The sequence below is a fragment of the Zychaea mexicana genome (assembly GCF_025766255.1).
Source record: "Zychaea mexicana strain RSA 1403 chromosome Unknown BDB00scaffold_3, whole genome shotgun sequence".
Taxonomy (NCBI): domain Eukaryota; kingdom Fungi; phylum Mucoromycota; class Mucoromycetes; order Mucorales; family Lichtheimiaceae; genus Zychaea; species Zychaea mexicana.
This window is the reverse complement of record NW_026516666.1, coordinates 668,796-688,737: the sequence shown is the minus strand read 5'-3', so window position 1 is coordinate 688,737 and position 19,942 is coordinate 668,796. Positions and strand designations below refer to the sequence as shown.

Sequence of the window (19,942 nt, the reverse complement as noted above, 5' to 3'; positions counted from 1 at the left end):
TGGGGTATAGTAAGCCGACGCTTCACAAAAGCAAAAAAAGTCAATCACCGAACATATTGGATAGGCCGAGAGGGAGAGTGTGAGAGATCTGCTTTTTTGATGCAATTGCATGTACCTGAGTTACTTGGCACGCTCTACTGGATTCCCTATTGTTCTCTTTTCTTTTTAAATTTTAAACACACAGCAGAAATCAGAAAATTTCACACATTTGTTTCTACCTCCTATGCCACGCAACACTCCTTGCCGAGGTAACACTTTATATCTTAGCCCCAAGGTCTATCGTCTTTCTTCTTTCTCATTCAGAACAATGCTGCTTGCACCCACTGTATTGATAAAACATTAGACTGCAAAAAACGACGGAGGAGATGTGTGTGGCAAGAAAATTCAACCATTTGTACTCGATGCGCGAGGCTGGGACTTGACTGTGCCCCATTTGAAGATCCTAGCACCGATGAAGACGATTTACCAGCAGAAGACGGCACAACTGAAATACAGCTCTGGCTCAGCCAAATATCGATAATGGAAAAAGAAATGCGAGAGATCGAACGTTATATACAACAGTCAACACCATATACTATGGCCACACCACTGCCCGACACTTGCAGCATACAGAAATGTTCAAGTTATTCAACGTTACCAACGCCACCACCACTACCACAACCACCACCAGCACAGGATGAACTTGTTGACAGCTTTTTATTACAGCAACAGCCTGAGTGGGACTTAAGCATCGTAGATGGCAAGCTCCGGCTAGAAACGGGCATTAAAAGCGTCGACGAATTGATGAAATACATGCAAGCGTCCTTGCGGTACCTGTCACCATTCGCAAACTTTTTCCAAGCAGAGTCGGTCCGGTTTGAAAGCATATCCGTAAATGTGGTGATCCGAGCTCTACGGTTAATCTCACAAAAATGTCTGACTCGGCCGTTGGTGCCTTTATCCATCAACCGCCTTCCCGTTCTTTACGACCATCGTGCTATCATCGACCAACTGGTCACCCTGTATATGAAACAACAACACCACTTTCATCCATTTCTTCACGCACCATCCTATTTCTCACATTATCGCCGTCTTAAAGATCCAATGTCATGTCCAATCACCCTTGCAGTGTGCGTGCTTACCGTCTGTAGTCCTCGTCGAATTGTCGGTTACACAGCTGTCGAAAAGCGTCAATTAGCCGAGTTCTTCTACGTGAAATGCAAAGAGATGCTTATGGACATGTTTGACGATCCTCTACGCAAACTCGAGACCATTACTGTGATTTCGTTAACCCAGCATTTCACCACGTTTGTGCTGCTGCAGTTCACCGAAGCCCGTCGGCTTTCAACGATAGCGTATCTGCTCTGCCAGGAACTCTATCCACTTTATACCAGCAAAAAAATGCCCCAGGAAATGAGTGTCGTGTATGAACGGAACTTCATATTTGCCGAGTCGTTTATGCGGATCCTAGACATGATGATAGAAGACAAGGTCGATGACAATTTGCCAACGATCACTCGTGTGGTAGTCGCAGATGATGAGGACGATTTGACGGCTCAGTTTCTGTGCATGTACAATCATATGTTGCGACTCTCTACGTCTCCGTATATGGCTACTCTGTTGGTAAACTTGACTTTATTTCTTCCCCAGGTTTTGCATCTAATCTCGTTCAATGCTGGCCTTATAAACTAACACTTCTTTCTTTATAACCAGGCACAAATCAAGCGAATACTCACTGGTTTAGGCGGCGAACTTAGCATTGAAGTTATTGTGCGGCTGACTGATCAGATCAAAGAATGGTGGAGCTCTGTTCCGAAACACTTGCGACTGTCTGAAGATCCCTTTCCACCTGATGCCAAAGAACTTGTGGCAAAATGTGACAGCATGATGAAGTTGACCATGTTCATGGTCGTAAACGTTCTACCAACAGTTGTCAACTCATGTCTGTTGAAGCCTGCAAAAACACATGAAAATGCTGACATCCTAATGATGATGCGCGAACGAGCAATGACAACTTGTTTGCGGTCTTGTGAAATCGTACTTTTGGTTATCAAACGAAGGTTTACCTTGGATGATGATGTGCCACCGTGTAAGTGTTTGTTCTTCATTTGTTCTTTTACCCCGTCTTCTGTGATCATCATGCTCACGCTTTCATTCATAATGCCGCCGCCAGTGACCTTTGAAATGCTGGTGAATGTCATGTATGCCTTAAGTGCAGTCGCATCATGCGCAGAAACCACTGTTTCTGCAGATCTCCAACGTCTGTTTCACGATTGCTTCAATCATACCAATTCGTTCTTTCCATCCGGCCATCGTATCCCTCCCTCCTTGTCCCCGCTTAAATCACTCATGACCACCCAACAAGTGCATGAACTTGACATTTATGAAAGGTATCCACTTCCCGGATATGCACTTATCTCTGACGTCTTCAACCAATCCTTCATACACATCCAATCGAAACTCCATGGTTCATCTTCACCGACCCCAATGAACATTGCATAAACTTTTGACTTCCGTTTTCCTCATTTCACCCTGTATGATAAACTTTTTGTAATTTTACACACGTGTAATAAAAGGCCCTGATTTCTGTATTATTATTTTTCCTTCTTGAATTGGACTTCGATTTCGGCAATGCCAACAGGTTCTCCTGACTGGTTTTTTATATCTCATATTCTGGTTAAAACAACATCCCTCTTTATCTACGTGCATACATCTACATCGTTCTCTTTACCTTTTCATCATACTCGGCCCATTCACCTTCGCTCAAATCGATATCTTCAAACTTGGTGCCAGATTCAGTACCTTCAGCAACCCAGGGATCCTAGAGATAGCTCGTTAAATGGTTGCTCAGATTGGAAACGTAACATGGATTTCACAGATAGACGCATACTCTTGGTGAAAAGTCGACGAGTTCTAATCCTCGACAATCGAACGAGGCAATCTTTTGAAATGCGTTATTCTTTTCCGCGCTATATGCTTGAATGCCGCATTCGAACTCTAATTGGATAGATTGATATCTTTATAAGCTTTGATACTATTGATAAGCAGTAGCTAACTTACGGGCACTAGACTCGCGCTTGCAAAATTTGCAACGCATCACCAAATTAGCAGATCCTCTGGATCCAGGCATATCCACGGTATCCTAATATATTGACACGCGTCAGATACCTCGACAAACAATATGATATAAAATAGTTTTCTAGTGTTTTTCACTTACATGGGGGTTGAATGAGATCCAGTTTTCGTCTGTTTCACGGCAACTTCCACACTGAATCTACATCGAAGGGAACGCAGGTGAACTTGGTTGCTACTTTTTCCACCTTTTTTAATTGTCACAAACCTTAAAGTGCCACTCATACTCATGAACTGGCTTGAGATCAGTAACGTTCTCGAGATTAACCTTCAAGTAAAGCCCTAATTTCTGAATGCATAGGAGAGAGTTAGGATGCCTGAACAGAGCAGCGGGAATTCTTTTTGACGCACCACCATGGTCGGTCGAGATAATATCCAGAGGCAAAGAAAGAACGTCGTTCAAAGTCAAGGCAACGCGGAGTACGTTTGACAAAAAAAATCGACAGTTGGATGGATGACTCCAGGCAACTATTCACCATCACCACAAATGGTACATTATCCTCCCGTATTTTTCCTTTAAATAAACAGTTATTGCTTATCTGGCATGTTTTAACGTTATTATAGTGGTTGCGTCGCACATAGAACAAAGGAAAAACTACATCTGGTGCTTTCAGCAATACCGCGTTAAATTTTTTTAGAGTTTCAATTGCATACAGCTTTATTCCCATTGTACGTATGTAAAGGATATAATATCTGAGCAGCAGTTTTACCATGTTACAAGGCACTACATACATCATCTATGGCCAAGAAATGTGTGCAAGAGTGTTCCGGCACGAAGTTCACGAAGCAAAGAACTCCGCGAGATTAGCATTTAGGCAAGTCACAAGCACAACAAAAAGTTCCAGGATAGCAAGGCGTTTGTGTAAACCCAACTCAGTTATAAAAGGGTAAGTATCAATACATAGAGGCTACGAGCTTTTGAAAAGGGTGGAAAGACAAGAGGCGTCAAATATGGGGTGGTTGAAAAGTGACAGGGTTCCACGAACAAACCCTGCCAGTCGTTTTGTTTTCTCTTTAAGCTTTGTTTAACGTGTTGTTGAATAGCGTGCCATGGCGACCCATCTATCCTCCGGCTTCACCAAAAGCGAATTCGTTGACCCCACCCCTCTCCCTGAAAGCGTCCCCAAAGTGGACGAAGTTGGTGCAACATCAGCACCATTAAAGAGCGCGTCATTTTTCATTGGTCAATACTGCAAGGAATACAATGAGGATTTCATGCTCTGCAAGGCCGAAAACAACAACCCTGAGCACTGCCTCAAGGAGGGTCGCAAGGTGACCCGGTGCGCCATTGATTTGTAAGAACTTTAGAATTGCAAAGATCGAATGACTTTGGTCTTCGCCCAGTGAGAGAGAAAAAAAAGAAGAAATGATTTGACGCGATTTAACTTGTAATAGAATCACCAAGCTGCGAGAGAACTGTGGCAAGGAGTTCGACGCCCACTGGCAATGTTTGGAAAACCACAACCAAGAGCTGTATTCCTGCCGCAAGCCTGAACGTACCTTTAACACTTGTGTATTTGAAAAGCTGGTAGGTGACCGTGAGCTAGATACCTGATTTTTTTTCTGTTGGTCAAATTATCTTAACTGAAATGTTACCATCATCGCAGGGCTTGGAAAAGAAGATTCCCGGTACCCCCGAAGGTTTCGAGCAGATTCACAACAAGGAGAAGCCGGTCATTAGAAATCAATTTAAATAAAAGCATGACCGACGAAAGAGAGATTACACGGTCGTATAATAGAGCAAAATTTGGGAGAAATCTGTGGCAGATGAGGAAAGATTGGTGATGAATACATGAATACCGATGGAGACGATGCTGTGTGGCCACTAACTTTCATAGCTAATAGGCGTTCCAAGTCGACTATCGCCATCATATCATCCAATGATCACACCGGTGCAGCTCATCAACGGGTTTATGATAAGCTATCACGATGACACCATCAGTCTCAACACTATGACATTGTCGATCATCTCGTTGACAGCATGTGGAAATTTACAGCTAACCATCCTTTACTGTATCGGCTATATGAGCTGCCAGCTGCGGACATCGCCTTACTTTTACTCGCCATTATGATACTGGACGCGATACACTCTATCTTGTGTAATAATAAGGCAGCCTGTCACTGCAGTTTTGATTAGCTACATACGGTAGTAATTAAAAAGAACATCCACTTTTAAAAATTGCTGCCAATGACAAATTACTTCCTAACCGAAATACGCCAAATACCAAGGTCTACTTCTCCTACGACTTAGCAATACCTAAGCAGTATAAATACGTAGAAGAACTTAAATTGAACTGAACAACTTTAAAAGATAAGATAAAGTTTTTAGTTGTGTTTCCCCTCTCACAACGACAAAGCTGAAACTGAGGGGAAAAACTTTAACCGCTCCACACTTTTCCGAGTTGTCGTCGCTTCCTCAGTGGGACCTTTTCCTGGTTTTCTCATAACTGTCACTTTATCTAAACATGATTCCTACTGCTGTTCTACGATCGCCGGGCATGGTTCAAAAAGTCCTCAAGGTGAAATCATGTCGCATATTATCATAATGACGAATCAGCTGGTTTTCATGATGTTAATTGTTTTCTATTTTTCTTGTTGCAAATCACCAAACTTGTTTGTAGAGCTTTCAAACCGAGGGTGGTTATGACATGCTAGTTCTCCCAGGGGTAAGCGGTTCATCCAATCACGCGGATCATCCAATCACGTGGCTGTATCCAACGACCATTAACTAATGTTTACCAGCTTAGAGTTCTCGATAGTGAAGAAGGTCGAGTGCGTGCCGAGTTTACCGTTGAAAAGCAACACTTGGTAAATTATGGAAATTGTCATGCAACTTGAAATAGATAACCATGTTACCAACACATCCAGTACCTTGACTAGAACCGGTTAAAGTCGGTGCACGGCGGGCTTCTCGCCACGGTGGTAAGTCAGTCAGCACTTAATATTTTCTTATGACGATACCTAATAAAAATTGAAAATTCCATTTACCAGGTCGATGTCGGTGGATCTTTGGCTTTGGCTTCCAAGGGAATGTATGCCACCGGTGTGAGCACGGATATCAACATCAGCTATATTTCTGGAGTCAAGGAAGGCCAGGTCGTCAATGTGGTAAGCTTCTCTCTCCCTCTCTTTCTCTCTCCCTCTCGGCACATGTTCATTTGTGATTGGTGGTCGCTTAACAATAAACATTACAATGTAGGATTGTCGCTGTGACAAGCTCGGCAAAACGTTGGCATTTACCAGCGTAGACTTGTCATCCAATGGTCGCTTAGGTAAATGACATCAAATATACTGTTTTCTACGATTTTTAAAATGGTTGTATTGAAATGTCTGACTCTATATATAGTTGCGACCGGCCGCCATAGCAAGTTCGTTGCCCAAGCATACTCACATCCTGAAAATGAAATCGGAAAGAAATAGATATCAGCCATATATACTTCCACAATAGACTAGCTTTTTGTTAAACGCTCTACTTTTTGCAGCTTTATTATCTTTTATCTTTGAAATTATTGTACTTGTGCTGTTTGGGGTATGTGGAGGAAGGTATACAAGCATCGACGTTGGATGGATTTCGTAATGATTTTCGTTATGTTATCACGATCATGAACCTCCACCGTCGTTATCGATAATTCATGTTTGTTGATCGAGCCAATAATGATTGCTTCATATTGTCCTTCTGCAGCATATCGATTATTTAGACTGCGGATCTTGATCTTGTTCAGCATTACATTGATCATCTAGAAGCAACGCTTGGCTACAACCGCGTATCTGGTCTGACGGCGTACCAGCATCTGAAAAGTGACCTTGGAGTTAGTCCAATATCCCCCGCGATAACTTCAATCGTGTGCAATATCACCGTCATTTCAGAGTAATGTGGTATAACTAAAGCGTATGACATCAGCACAACAGGAACAATCAGGCAGATAATGTTAGTACAGTAGTTTTTTCGAGAGATCAAGCGATGCCGTCATGGCCTACGTCTCTAGTAGCGTTCTGATGTGGCATTACTTATAGACAAGTGCGCTTTATTTGGTCAGACCGGGGAATGAGTACGTAAGGGCCTGTGCAATCTGTAACTTTGAACACTTTCCTTTGTCGTTTTTGTAGATATACTGTACACAGGCTTGCAACGTTTCTTGATCATGGAGAGAGGTATATGTTTTTCTTCTGCAAACCTGACATCGATCATCTAAATACATAACCATCCTATGTGATCTGAGCGTCCACGGGTTCTATGAATGCGTTCTGCCTTTGATAATAACGCATTTTGAAATTGACGAATCGAGAAAACCACACGTATACAGAAAAACTCATTTAGCGTTTAAACTAGAGGCCAGATCATACACTGCTGTAGGAAAGAAAAAACCTGAAAAAACCTAAAACCTGAAAAAAACTGAAACGGGCAAACTAAGGTATATTAAGGTTTTTTAAACCTGAAAAACCTAAATGTACTTGAATATACCTTAATATACCTTAATATCATACCGTAATATATGGTTTCTCTGATTCGTCTTATTGGTCGGCTGTTATATGAAAAGACACAAAATAATACGTGATTTATATACCAATCATATATATTTGGCGGATTAAGTAAAGGTGCTGAACCCGACCTTGACCATCTCGGTCTCAACTTTATCGACCCAAAGTCGAATTCAGTCGATAAGTAAGGACCTAAGAACTGCCGGTCGATATCCACCCTAAGAATACATATCGACAGCACATTGGTGACCGACATAAGAAACATAGGGTCAGCTGATTACCATTTGTGATTGCGTTTCTTTAAATAATCTGATTATATGGTTTTAGAGATGAGTAATGTGGAGAGAGTTGTTACAAGGGAATATTGTTAGATAAGAAGAGCCATGTACTATAATTTGGATGACAATCTTATTGTCGCGGTATCAGATTCAGGTACTATGGTACCTGGCTTGCGTCCTTCATTATCAACACGTTAAAGATAATCAGCAAATTGCTGCAGTTGAGTGACCGTCGTTGAGTCAGGGCTTTGCTGAACATGCATGTTTTCGGTATTGTTGACGAAAAGAGGAGGTAGAACTTGGTCAAGCAGGCGTTGATTATATCAGCCCTGTTGTCATTGAGAACTATATGCAATATTTGTCTAATAAATTACCGTTGACGACAACGGTCTTTTTATCAAACGAAAAATGGAGTACCTCGTTCTAAGCGACAATAAAAATTGTTTTTATATAATATCATATATATGCTTCTATTAGCTTTTCCCTTACAAACAAAAAAACAGCGACGATGGATTTGAGTTAATAGGAATATATCGAGTTCATGGAAAGCTGTGAGCAATTTCTCGGCAATTTGCTGAGATATACATGTATTCAAGTATCAGATGTTTGTTGGACCTCTCAGAGACAGTATGGTGTGATGGACAGGCAGACTCGCAAATAGACACAATCGCGTCAAAGTTTTCTCTTGTATCTTCGTCAGCCGTGTTTCAACTGTGCTTTTATTCGAATTGATGACCAACCGGTGTCTCATCCACCCTTGTCCCCTGTGCTCTCTTCTCAGGAAGGAATCCAGAGTCAAGACACATAGATTGCCACCGGCCCATGATGATGGTATACCATTTAGATCACCACTGCGATTTGTATTTCATGCTATTGGCAGCACTTCTTGAGAACTGCAGTGCAAATTGTTATAGAAATATACTTACTCATTGCAGAGATTCAAGCTGTGTAAATACTTTTACTATATAGTATTCTGATGGTGCAAAGAGGAGGTGGGAAATTCAACGTTGTTGTCAGGGAAAAAACAGCCGACAGAGCACAGAGGTTCTATGAAAAGGAAGGACTTTTATTGACTCTGTCTATTATCATCTCCACTACAATAAAGCATACAACTCTGTCTATGATACTAGACATAAGGTATCAAGGTGAATACATCAGAATATCAAATGAGTTAAAATTGGTGAATATTAATTTTAAAATACGGAGGAAGACTTTCTCTCTGAAAAATCAATACCTGTCGTTATCATGATAACTTTATTTTCTAGTGTGCGGCATCAAAAAGGCAAGAATTCTAGCTGTCAGATGGTATAGAGTGTCTCGGCAAGAAACTTTTAATGAAGATGGCAATGAAATAGATTATTAATTTTAGTTTTTTTAAACATGTTAATTCCTTCATAGTAAAAATGAATTGTCGTGGCAGAAGGGAGTTTTGCGTCAGCTCGACGTCGAAACAACGTTAAATGTAAAAATATAAAAGAGACAATGGTATTTTCACCGTAAGCCATATTTTAATGAAATTATCTAAATTATATCCTTGGTCTGACCAAACTGTATTCTGCGATAAGATTTCAATAAAGGGTTGTTTCGTATTTGAACTTCAGTGATTGTTACGTCGGCTCGGATATATTTGACGTTTTTAATGATATGCTTGCCATTGAGTTTGATATTCCTCAAAACATTTCGCCAAGCCAGGTAATACGGGTGATTTTGATGATGCTGCTCCAGGTATGGCGCTATCTCCGCTTCAGGTTTGATTGCAGTTGGCGTGAAAAAACCAAGACCTGTTAAGAAGAGAAAAGCTGATGGATATATAAGCTCAGGAACCGTCACAGGCCACTACATCAGTTTCTTAAACACGACTCTCGATGAAATGGACAAGCATTTGCATATGAAAGGCCATTATATAGTCATGGATAATACACCCATTCACACGCATGAAAACATAAAGAAGTATATTGAGTATCGAGGATACAAGTGTGTGTATCTTCCTACTTACTCTCCTGAGCCTAACCCAATAGAACAATTCTGGGCAGTGGCAAAGAGTAAGGTTAAGCGCCATAGGTTTTTGCAGGAAGACACTTTATCAAAAATAATTACAGAAGCCTGCAAAAGTATGGAGAAAAGTCACTTCAAAGGCTTTGTTTCGCATTCTTACAAGTGCTGGGATAAATGTCGAAACAAGGAGCCTATGTAATGGCATCGACAGCCACACCAGAAGCCAATAACACAGCGATTAAGAAAAGGGTAAGCTACAATCAGATCAGCAACAAACAATTTTAACTTTATTATATATATATTTTTTTATGTAGGGCATACAACATTGGCAAGTATTTTTAAGAGCACCAAGTGTAGGACACTTGAGAAAAGATGTAGGACACTTGAGAAAAGATGTAGGACACTTCAGAAAGATGTAGGACACTTGAGAAAGATGTAGGACACTTGAGAAAAGATGTAGGACACTTGAGAAAAGATGTAGGACACTTCAGAAAGATGTAGGACACTTGAGAAAAGATGTAGGACGCTTCAACTGCGCGCAAATGATGGGAGAAATCTGGCAGTTCATGTTTATAGCATCGTGGACAGTTGTGTTATTTTTATACATACACACCATGGATGAAAAGTAGCCATTGCATCGAAAAATGGTCGCTCTCATTCAAAATAACATACGCCATCTTTTCAATGAGAGTAGCCTAATTGTATTCTTTTTAGATTTCCCAAAGATCAATCTGTCATTACAATATCAAATTGGATTACTGCGGCGTAAGCACTTTATTTTTTTTAAAAAAAAAGGGAAAATAAACTTGCAATAAACAACTTCTTTTTCGTTTTTATTAGACAAACCATTAGCACGAAAAAAAATTACTTTGATCGTTTAACGTTGGCATGTCGACATTTAAATTTTTCCAGATCCATATTTTTCAAAAGATCAAAACGTGATAAGATCTCAAACGAAGAGCCATGGTCTACAACAACTTCCTTGATATTGCTGCATTGTCTAGTATTCAAATTAATTAGCATGAAAAAACTTGCTGCAATCAGTATTCTTTTCGACTTACTCCAAAAAAATCCTAATATCATTTGGTGACGTTGAAAGCCCGGCATAGTCAATGATGACAAGGCGGAAAGGTTTTTGGCTGAAATGGACGCGTGCAACTAAATCTATAGGAAATCTTCAGTTATTATAACTATTATACTGAACCTTGATGTACCTGAGATATCGCCATGGGATCCTTTTAAATGCAGCAGTAAATCATCCTGCTTTGGCGAGTCTCTTTCTAATATTGGTTGGTCTGCTTTGCAAATTGGGCTCACGAATACTTCTTCGCACTTTCCGCGGAAGTATAGTTTGTTCACCATTAACTGTAATGAATGTATTCGTGATTCTTTTGTTTCGTCAGTTGGCGATTTACGTGCGTATCCAATTGTTATGTATTTGGTATCATGTTGTAAATATTTCCAGTATGCCTTGACCGAGTCGGAAGTATCCGTCGCGAACGCTACAGAATAAATTGTTAAAATGTGGAACCCAAAATTTAGTGAAGTGATTTTACCCCTTAGCTGACGATCCTTGCAGAATGGTATAACCGTGTCATCAAGCTTCCGTTTTTGAGACCTGTCTTTGTTACTGTTGTTGCTATTATTATTTTTATAGATGCTGCTGTTGCTATCGTCGCTGCCATTGTTGTTGCTATCGTTGCCGCTGTTGCTATCGTCGCTGTTACTGTTGTTGCTATCGTCGTTATTGCCGTTGTTGTCATTGCCATCGTGATCATCAATGTTATCAGGTAAATCTGTAGGTGGCATTGTTGGAGAATCGGGATAACTTATGAATTTGAAGGGATCTCGCTCGTGTACATTGATACCAATAGCCATCGGTTGAAAAGGATCGTGATTACGTATGTGTACTGCAATTAAGCCACTTTTTTCTAGATGTTCTTTTGCCTTTTTTCTCTCTTCTGGATCATTGGGTTTGTATCCAAGGACAAGGCAGGAAGCTTGACCTAAAGTTAACATTTTCAGGGCAAGAGAATTACAACTGAAAAAAAAGGAAAGAAAAAAAGAGAAAACAATAAGAGATCACACGAATTGCTTATTTCCAAGCAACTAAAAAATAATCGAGAAAGTACAAAATTAATTTTGATTGGTCAATAACATCAATTTCAATTGTCCAGCGACTGACATTTGTTATTTGAATGAGAGCGATGTCTACTTATCATCCATGGCGTGTATGTAAAAAAAAAACACAACTGTCCACGATGCTATAAACATAAACTGCCAGATTTCTCCCATCATTTGCGCGCAGTTGAAGCGTCCTACATCTTTTCTCAAGTGTCCTACATCTTTCTGAAGTGTCCTACATCTTTTCTGAGGTGTCCTACACTTGGTGCTCTTAAAAATACTTGCCAATGTTGTATGACCTACATAAGAAAATATATAATAAAGTTAAAATTGTTTGTTGCTGATCTGATTGTAGCTTACCAATTTCTTAATCGCTGTGTTATTGGCTTCTGGTGTGGCTGTCGATGCCATTACATAGGCTCCTTGTTTCGACATTTATCCCAGCACTTGTAAGAATGCGAAACAAAGCCTTTGAAGTGACTTTTCTCCATACTTTTGCAGGCTTCTGTAATTATTTTTGATAAAGTGTCTTCCTGCAAAAACCTATGGCGCTTAACCTTACTCTTTGCCACTGCCCAGAATTGTTCTATTGGGTTAGGCTCAGGAGAGTAAGTAGGAAGATACACACACTTGTATCCTCGATACTCAATATACTTCTTTATGTTTTCATGCGTGTGAATGGGTGTATTATCCATGACTATATAATGGCCTTTCATATGCAAATGCTTGTCCATTTCATCGAGAGTCGTGTTTAAGAAACTGATGTAGTGGCCTGTGACGGTTCCTGAGCTTATATATCCATCAGCTTTTCTCTTCTTAACAGGTCTTGGTTTTTTCACGCCAACTGCAATCAAACCTGAAGCGGAGATAGCGCCATACCTGGAGCAGCATCATCAAAATCACCCGTATTACCTGGCTTGGCGAAATGTTTTGAGGAATATCAAACTCAATGGCAAGCATATCATTAAAAACGTCAAATATATCCGAGCCGACGTAACAATCACTGAAGTTCAAATACGAAACAACCCTTTATTGAAATCTTATCGCAGAATACAGTTTGGTCAGACCAAGGATATAATTTAGATAATTTCATTAAAATATGGCTTACGGTGAAAATACCATTGTCTCTTTTATATTTTTACATTTAACGTTGTTTCGACGTCGAGCTGACGCAAAACTCCCTTCTGCCACGACAATTCATTTTTACTATGAAGAATTTAACATGTTTAAAATTAGGGTATTACTAGGGACACTCCAAAAAAGTGACTCGACACTCCATTTTTCCTCAAATAAACCAAATAGTTAAGCTTACACAAAAATAAATAGTTGCTCTATGACCATACTAACAAAGGACTATTAAAGGAAGAGGAGTATTTGGAGTGTTGCAATCGCCATGATGATGGCGTTGTAGGCGTTTGGAGTGTTTGGAGTGTTGCAATTGCCATGATGGCGTCGTAGGCGTTGAGCTTATGAAATTGTTTACTACTACCATAACTGATAAAGCTACGAAGTGTCTATTATATAAGTTGACAAGTTTATAAAAGAAAAAGGATAAATCCCCTTTTCTTCCTCTCTCCCTTTTCTATCAAAATGAACGCTACAAGAACAGATACCATGGTCGATCTTATTGGCACCAAATATGATTCGAAAAATCAGCTCCGACCAAAGGTTCAAGAGATGGCCCCAAAGAATCAGTTTGCAACATCCACCAAGCGCAGCAACAGTCGAAATATCTACATCCACTGTGTCCATGGGGGTGTCTACAGGAACTGTCATGACATCGACGATGATGAACGTGAAAGACTGGTATCCACACAGAGCACCGGTTGTGCTTGGGAGCTCTTTGGTTCATACATGCAGAAATCAAAAAAGGGGTGATGAAACGTGTCAGCAGCGCCGACAGCCACAATCATTCATGTGACAGTAACACAGCAGCAACTTACCATCAATATCGAAAGCCAACAGCTGATATTGCCAGTCGCATCTTGTCAATGACAGAAAACTCTATCAAACCAGCCAAGATTTGTCAAAAGTTACAAAACAACGACGAAGGCACAATCGTGACGATCAAGGATATTTACAATTTCCGCCAAAAAATATTCAAGGACGACAAATCTGGTGCATTCAGCAAACTATTCAGCTTCTTGGTCAGCAATCAATATATCGTAAGATATTGGATAGATAGTAAAACGGAAACATTGGAAGCATTGTTCGTTACGCATCAAGTTGGCTTGGAAAAAGCAAGGCGATTTAAAGAAGTCATCAGTCTCGATGCGACGTATGGAACGAACGATAGCAAGGTGCCGCTAATCAACGTTGTTGGGATCAGTAACCTTGGTACGACGTCGCTACACAATATATTAATTGCATCAGCAGTCGTCGTCAATGAGAAAACCGATTCCTATCTATGGGTTATGAGGACCATGCGTGATACTATTTGGCCCGAAGGTGATGTCGGTATCTTCATTACTGACAACGAGAAGGCGCTCATCACTGCCATCGATACTATCTTTCCGAAATCGATTCATCTTTTATGCGGTTGGCACATGGCGCAGCATTTGATCTCTCAGTTCGGTGGCTGCTTTCCGAAGAAAAGCGAGAAGTACAAGCAAGTCAAGAGCGTTGTGAATTGCTTGATTTACAAGTACAAAGACGAAGAGAAATTCGAAGAAGCAATCAAGGAATATCGCCAACTAGCGGAGGATGCAGCAGCAGCAATGATCGAACAGGCAGAAAAACAAGACATCAAAAAAGGCTGAAGCAAAAGAAAAGAAGCTGAACAAAAAAGAAGAAAAAGATGAAGAACAAGAAAAGAAGCCGACAAAAAAAGAGGTACTGCGAAACAAAAAAAGGGAAGACAGGGAAATGAAAAAAAGAAACAAAATCGCAGTTGCCCGTAAGACAAAAATCATCAAGTATCTCGAAAGGTATGTATCTCTTACTTTGTAACGGTTTGCTTGAAATTATGTAGATTAAGTATGTGATAAGGGTGATTTAATTAACTCACTGTACCCTCGCGTTATTTTACATCTAGTGTGCTCACCTACAAGGATAAATGGGCTGCACCGCAGGCTGGAAAGCAGTTCAACCTTAATGTGCGAACCACATCACGAACAGAAGGGACTCATTGGATCATCAAAGATACTATGCAAACGACGGGCAGCCTCTATCGCACGTTTAAAGCTATTAACGAAGTCATAAAGAAGACAGTAAGAATTCTATATCCTCACTCATCTCCAGTGTTTGCTATTCAATTTTTATGTAGCGATATGCAAATAAGCTAACTTTGATGCTTAAAAGTTTAAAAAAGAAAAGATGGACTTCATAAACGAGCTTCGCAACACTCCACTTTTCACAAAGCGTCAGAGTGCAGCTGTAAGAAACCTTTTCGGCCATGTCAGTTTCTTTGCTTTAAACCGAATTCGAAAGGAGCTTGACCATGCGTGGAAAAAAGTAGGCAACCAAATCAATTGCGACACATTGGATCATATTTGCACGAGTAGAATCAATTTCGGTTTACCATGCCAGCATATGATCAACCTTAACAGTCCTGCTGTTGACTTGAATGAGATTTTCAAACGTTGGCTTCTACAGTATGATTCAGATATGTACTATTATACAGCTTCATCTAGTAACAATAGCATGTTGTCAATACCTTTTCATATGAATGTGCTTCCTAAATGTATTATATAGCTCTCTTTGAAATTAAAGACCCAGCGGTATTAGTTGATCACCATGAGGAGAAGCTCGTTTCAAATGTAAAGAACAAAATTATTTCTTTGGAAATTGAACAAGAGAAAGTCAAACTGCTATCCCGTTTTGAGGAGATCCTTGAGGAAGACGTTGAGACTGTTGATCTCACTGAAGTCACGTTTCCGAGCCAGTTGCTACGAAAGGAAGGCCCAAGAATACGAAGAACAAAAGGATCCCATCGTCTTTTGAGACCGAAAAGAAAGAAGAGCTGCTTAATGCTGCTGGTGACGATAAGCCTAAAAAGGCCCTTCAAACCAGCGAAGTACAACACGACGACTATGTCCTTTCAACATCGAAAAGGGATCAAGAAACTTTGTATTTGGAACGTGCTCGTAAAAGGTCTGTCTTTTTGTATTCAGAACAATTCTTCGTCATATGTACTATTCCCATTTTATACTAATAAATGTATATATGATTGTACATATCCGAACCTAAACCAGAGTCTTTTTCCTTTTTAGCTTACCCAGATATTCCGAGGGATTGCATTCATGGGACAGTTAATATTGCTTCTGACGGCTGGTGTGGCTTCCGCACCATCGTGCATTGCGTTAAAGGAGACCAAGAACAATTCATGACGGTCAAAAAGGAAATGTTAGAGTGCCTGCACAAAAACAAGGACATATATTCGAAGTATTTCATCAGCATGTATGACCTTGCTCGCCTCGAGGAGACGATCGCTTTTGGCCTTGACTACACCCGCAACACTGAAGGCAAATATCCAAGATGCCCCAGCAAGCATTGGTTCTACTACACTCCTAGTTGTGCCCAACTTGCTGCTGATACATACAGACGACCTATTGCTGTGTATCCAGACAGAGATGACAAAACGAAAATGGAACGTACTGTACGGCGTCATTGTTGTTTGTACCATTTGAAGGACCAGGAACGAATGCTCGACCGTTACCTCTTATCATGCAGTTCGTTTCAGGATGTCATTGGGCGACATTAGAAATGAAAACTGCAAAGAAACTACAATGGCCTTTTATCGAACGATCGGTTGTAACAGCTTGTGAAAAGATGGGTCACATGTATGTTTTGCGCGAAAACGTTTGGAGATATTTGGACATCAAAAAGGTCAACATTGAGGAAAATGTTTAGAAAGAAACAATTTTTATAAATAGTTTTTTCTTATGCATCTGTGTGATGCTTTCACATATCATTATCGATTTTCTCCTATTCCTTTTATATTAATATTAACATTTAATATACATGTCCATGATAAAATCGATAAAATATCAACTCAAGCTTTATTTCGCTCTTAGCACTCCATTTTGCACTCTACTCTCTATGGTCTACATCCTGCACTCCAACATCAGAAGGTCCATCAAGCGATATATTTATAGAGCAACTGTTTATTTTTGTGCAACTATTTGGTTTATTCGAGGAAAAATGGAGTGTCGAATCACTTTTTTGGAATGTCTCTAGTAATACCCGTCAATAAAAGTATTACTGCCTTCTTCCTCTTGTCGCCTTGTGAGAAGAAAAATAATAATAGAAAGAACAACATTTGAACAATGTATATGCTGCCTAAACGTTAATGATGTTATAGCGTTATAACAGACGGCGCCTATCAAATCGTAGCCTCTCTATTGTCTCTTGAAGCACCTCTTCTTTTTTGCTCTCACAGCTGATTGTGCAATGGCAACAGCAATCTTTAGAATTTGACATTGTGGACTTCAGTTTTTTTTATAGGGAGGGATAAATAAAACGTTGCTTTAGGCACGGTGGCGAAACTGAGTTGCTCTAACACAGAATATTGAGAAACAGCACGACCATCCTCATATGCAGTATGGTTGAAGTTCAATTGGCGAACTTATTCATGATGGTGGGTAAGCGGAATTGCTGTTAAACGGGTTGAACAACAATTACACTAGGTGAATACTAGTCAAATATCAGTTGAATACGTAAAGAGTTGAATATTAGTTGAATATCAGTTAAATACATGCTGATATTAAACGTGTAAAAATGGTTGAATATTAGTTTAATACACACCGTTTTTTCCAGTAGATAGGATCAGACGACCACAAAGGTAACCACAAAGAAATAGAAGAACTGAAAGATGATGTTTTATTCAAAAAGATGACCTATATTTATACTGTTTTCTAAGTCTAAAAATATACAAATGATGCTGCATATATAATCGTGGTAATGACAAAGGTGATGATGTTGATGATTGATGTTGCGCATCAAGGAAGTACAAGAGTAAGTAGCTGCGCATTACGTCAAGGATGACTTAGCAACCACAGTAAAAGAAGTATCTATGGTTATTAAAATAACCGGATGTTGTACTACTGTCGAGTCGCTTTTTAGTAGGTGGATCCGTAGCCAATGAGAAAGGTTAAGAACAAAGGGTAATCAGAGAGGATAGAGGGTTGTTAAAAGATACTTTTTATTGCTTGTGATAATGTGGCTACTTATAATCTTTTTCTAATAAAGTGTCTTCTCGTTTGGCATATGATACAACCATATAATGTGCTACAATTGCAATGCTGTTGGATCCTGAATTCTACTCGTTGCTTGTGTGTTCGTTTGTATGGTTCAAACTTTATAAATTTTTATTAAATGGCCATATAAGCGCTTCGCCAATCGCATACTCACTAAAGCCCGGTCGCTGTGACTAGTGAACAAAAACCCCAGAGTCAGAAAGGGGAAATGTAGAGTAAAATGATACAGAGTTTGAGAGAAAACAAAAGGGGAGTATCTAGGGTTACAAGAGTGCACAAGGTTAAGAGAGATGAAAGGTGGGGCGGGAGCTTGCAGCTACAAAGTGGCAAGGGATAGGGAATCTTTTTTTTTAATATGTTTCTTTTCTTTCTTTTTTTTTGTTTGTAAAGAACTAGTATAAGTAGTTAGGTGTAGGGGAGGGCGAATAGGAAAGAGATAGGTGTGATTCAGCATTAAGTATTATTTCATAATAATAAATTATGTGGTAAACCACTAATTATTTATTATTCTTAATACTGTTAAGTGTTCTAAGAAAAATCTAACTTCATTGATTTTTTATTGAACTGGGTGTCGTCGTACCTCCTAGCCTGTATTAGATTTATTATAAAAGGATTTTTTAAAAGGTTTAAAAAGGTTTATACAAAACCTAAACCTTTCAAGGAATTAAAAAAAATAAAAAAGAAACATCTTAAACATTTCAAAAATAAAAAAATTATAATATAATTTTTTATTTTTCCTAAACATGTTTAAACAAGGATATAAATTTAATTAATAAAACCTTTTAAGGATTTACAGTTAAGGATTAACTCCCATTGGTTTGATCAAGCCACCGCAAAAAGTCGTCGCATGCAGTGGTGGCAATGCCAGTGTCTTTGGTGAATAAGTCATCTTTGTGGCATAAACAATCGCTGTCTCAGAGTAAGCTGGTTAGTCGGCACCAATAAGAGCGCCAATAATGTTTAGTGATGCTGCTGTGAGGGCAAGTTCTTAGTAACGAGTTAAGTATGAAGGAGATAGGATCCAGGATTACAAAAGGAACTTGTAGATACACATATGCTTACAGATAGATGATGACATGGTCCTAAGATAGGTGATGGTGATCTGAGCAATTGTGGCAGATTGCCTCCAGACAACCATTCGGCATCCAGCCAAGATGCCAATGTATGAGACGACTTTGATGATAGTATTGCATCGGGAGCTAAACAATTGGATCGACACCCAGTGTAGGAAGGCAAGCAAAGAGTAATTTAGCATGCAGGCCAATACAAGTAGTTTCAAAATCAGCAGTATATAGGTTCCAATACTATGTGATAAGGGATATTAAACCATAACAAGTAAACTTGCTAGGTTTAATTATCCACTCATGTAAGTGTGAACCACCCATAGTCCACATCCTATATCTCTAAATATCATTAATAAGTAACATTTCGTCCTTCGTCCTCATATTAAGGAGGGATTTACTCACTACTGTTGTTGCACTGCTACTAATTATCATATAATATCAGACTTTTAAAGGATTAATCTTAATCTTAGAAATCAACCACAGTTATAAGAAACCTAAATTCAGAAAATATTTAAAAAAAATATCTAAAAATATTAAAATCATTATTATATCTTTTATTTTTTATATTATAATTTAGATCTATTATTTTTCTGTAAATAATTAATTATTTTTTTTATTAATAGTTGAGGATTAATTCCTAAGACTTCTTTCTTGACAAATGGCACCTCTTAAGAAGGGAGACGTTGCCACAATA

The 19,942-nt window shown here is 39.3% G+C and overlaps 5 protein-coding genes across 5 annotated transcripts; 3 read left to right on the top strand and 2 right to left on the bottom strand.

The window, feature by feature from the left end:
- Positions 1 to 12: 12 nt before the first annotated feature.
- On the top strand, positions 13 to 2,629 carry BDB00DRAFT_330346 (uncharacterized protein). Its single transcript, XM_053116967.1, has 4 exons — positions 13 to 248; positions 344 to 1,602; positions 1,693 to 2,068; positions 2,153 to 2,629. Exons 1-4 carry the CDS (start codon positions 224 to 226, stop codon positions 2,479 to 2,481), a joined length of 1,989 nt encoding a protein of 662 aa, XP_052985274.1. The 5' UTR covers positions 13 to 223; the 3' UTR covers positions 2,482 to 2,629.
- Positions 2,559 to 3,875, bottom strand: BDB00DRAFT_797805 (uncharacterized protein). The gene is made up of 8 exons (XM_053121569.1): positions 3,822 to 3,875; positions 3,463 to 3,712; positions 3,320 to 3,400; positions 3,197 to 3,253; positions 3,040 to 3,121; positions 2,870 to 2,976; positions 2,711 to 2,800; positions 2,559 to 2,630 (listed from the first exon to the last, which is right to left on the bottom strand). The coding sequence occupies exons 2-8, from the start codon at positions 3,466 to 3,468 to the stop codon at positions 2,574 to 2,576; spliced, it is 480 nt and encodes a 159-aa protein (XP_052985273.1). The 5' UTR covers positions 3,469 to 3,712; positions 3,822 to 3,875; the 3' UTR covers positions 2,559 to 2,573.
- Positions 3,876 to 4,740, top strand: BDB00DRAFT_797802 (uncharacterized protein). The gene has a single exon (XM_053121568.1). It carries the CDS (start codon positions 4,162 to 4,164, stop codon positions 4,408 to 4,410), a length of 249 nt encoding a protein of 82 aa, XP_052985272.1. The 5' UTR covers positions 3,876 to 4,161; the 3' UTR covers positions 4,411 to 4,740.
- A 777-nt stretch (positions 4,741 to 5,517) lies between these two features.
- Positions 5,518 to 6,670, top strand: BDB00DRAFT_797796 (acyl-coenzyme A thioesterase-like protein 13). The gene is made up of 7 exons (XM_053121567.1): positions 5,518 to 5,630; positions 5,733 to 5,777; positions 5,854 to 5,919; positions 5,992 to 6,033; positions 6,103 to 6,219; positions 6,311 to 6,383; positions 6,458 to 6,670. Exons 1-7 carry the CDS (start codon positions 5,577 to 5,579, stop codon positions 6,529 to 6,531), a joined length of 471 nt encoding a protein of 156 aa, XP_052985271.1. The 5' UTR covers positions 5,518 to 5,576; the 3' UTR covers positions 6,532 to 6,670.
- A 3,954-nt stretch (positions 6,671 to 10,624) lies between these two features.
- On the bottom strand, positions 10,625 to 11,999 carry BDB00DRAFT_797791 (uncharacterized protein). Its single transcript, XM_053121566.1, has 4 exons — positions 11,420 to 11,999; positions 11,078 to 11,365; positions 10,925 to 11,027; positions 10,625 to 10,863 (listed from the first exon to the last, which is right to left on the bottom strand). The coding sequence occupies exons 1-4, from the start codon at positions 11,880 to 11,882 to the stop codon at positions 10,728 to 10,730; spliced, it is 990 nt and encodes a 329-aa protein (XP_052985270.1). The 5' UTR covers positions 11,883 to 11,999; the 3' UTR covers positions 10,625 to 10,727.
- Between the last annotated feature and the right edge of the window lie 7,943 nt (positions 12,000 to 19,942).

Excerpts from the sequence above, each read along its gene's own strand:
- BDB00DRAFT_797791 (XM_053121566.1), bottom strand. The coding sequence starts at position 11,882 with ATGTTAACTTTAGGTCAAGCTTCCTGCCTTGTCCTTGGATACAAACCC. Across the intron at positions 11,366-11,419 it reads CAAGGATCGTCAGCTAAGGG|CGTTCGCGACGGATACTTCC; the intron begins GTAAAATCACTT and ends TTTATTCTGTAG. Across the intron at positions 10,864-10,924 it reads GATATTAGGATTTTTTTGGA|ACAATGCAGCAATATCAAGG; the intron begins GTAAGTCGAAAA and ends TTTGAATACTAG.
- BDB00DRAFT_797802 (XM_053121568.1), top strand. The coding sequence starts at position 4,162 with ATGGCGACCCATCTATCCTCCGGCTTCACCAAAAGCGAATTCGTTGAC.
- BDB00DRAFT_797796 (XM_053121567.1), top strand. The coding sequence starts at position 5,577 with ATGATTCCTACTGCTGTTCTACGATCGCCGGGCATGGTTCAAAAAGTC. Across the intron at positions 5,920-5,991 it reads CCGTTGAAAAGCAACACTTG|AACCGGTTAAAGTCGGTGCA; the intron begins GTAAATTATGGA and ends TACCTTGACTAG. Across the intron at positions 6,384-6,457 it reads GTCATCCAATGGTCGCTTAG|TTGCGACCGGCCGCCATAGC; the intron begins GTAAATGACATC and ends CTCTATATATAG.
- BDB00DRAFT_330346 (XM_053116967.1), top strand. The coding sequence starts at position 224 with ATGCCACGCAACACTCCTTGCCGAG. Across the intron at positions 249-343 it reads ACGCAACACTCCTTGCCGAG|ACTGCAAAAAACGACGGAGG; the intron begins GTAACACTTTAT and ends ATAAAACATTAG. Across the intron at positions 2,069-2,152 it reads GGATGATGATGTGCCACCGT|TGACCTTTGAAATGCTGGTG; the intron begins GTAAGTGTTTGT and ends TGCCGCCGCCAG.
- BDB00DRAFT_797805 (XM_053121569.1), bottom strand. Across the intron at positions 3,254-3,319 it reads AGTATGAGTGGCACTTTAAG|ATTCAGTGTGGAAGTTGCCG; the intron begins GTTTGTGACAAT and ends CCTTCGATGTAG. Across the intron at positions 3,122-3,196 it reads GGATCTCATTCAACCCCCAT|GATACCGTGGATATGCCTGG; the intron begins GTAAGTGAAAAA and ends TCAATATATTAG.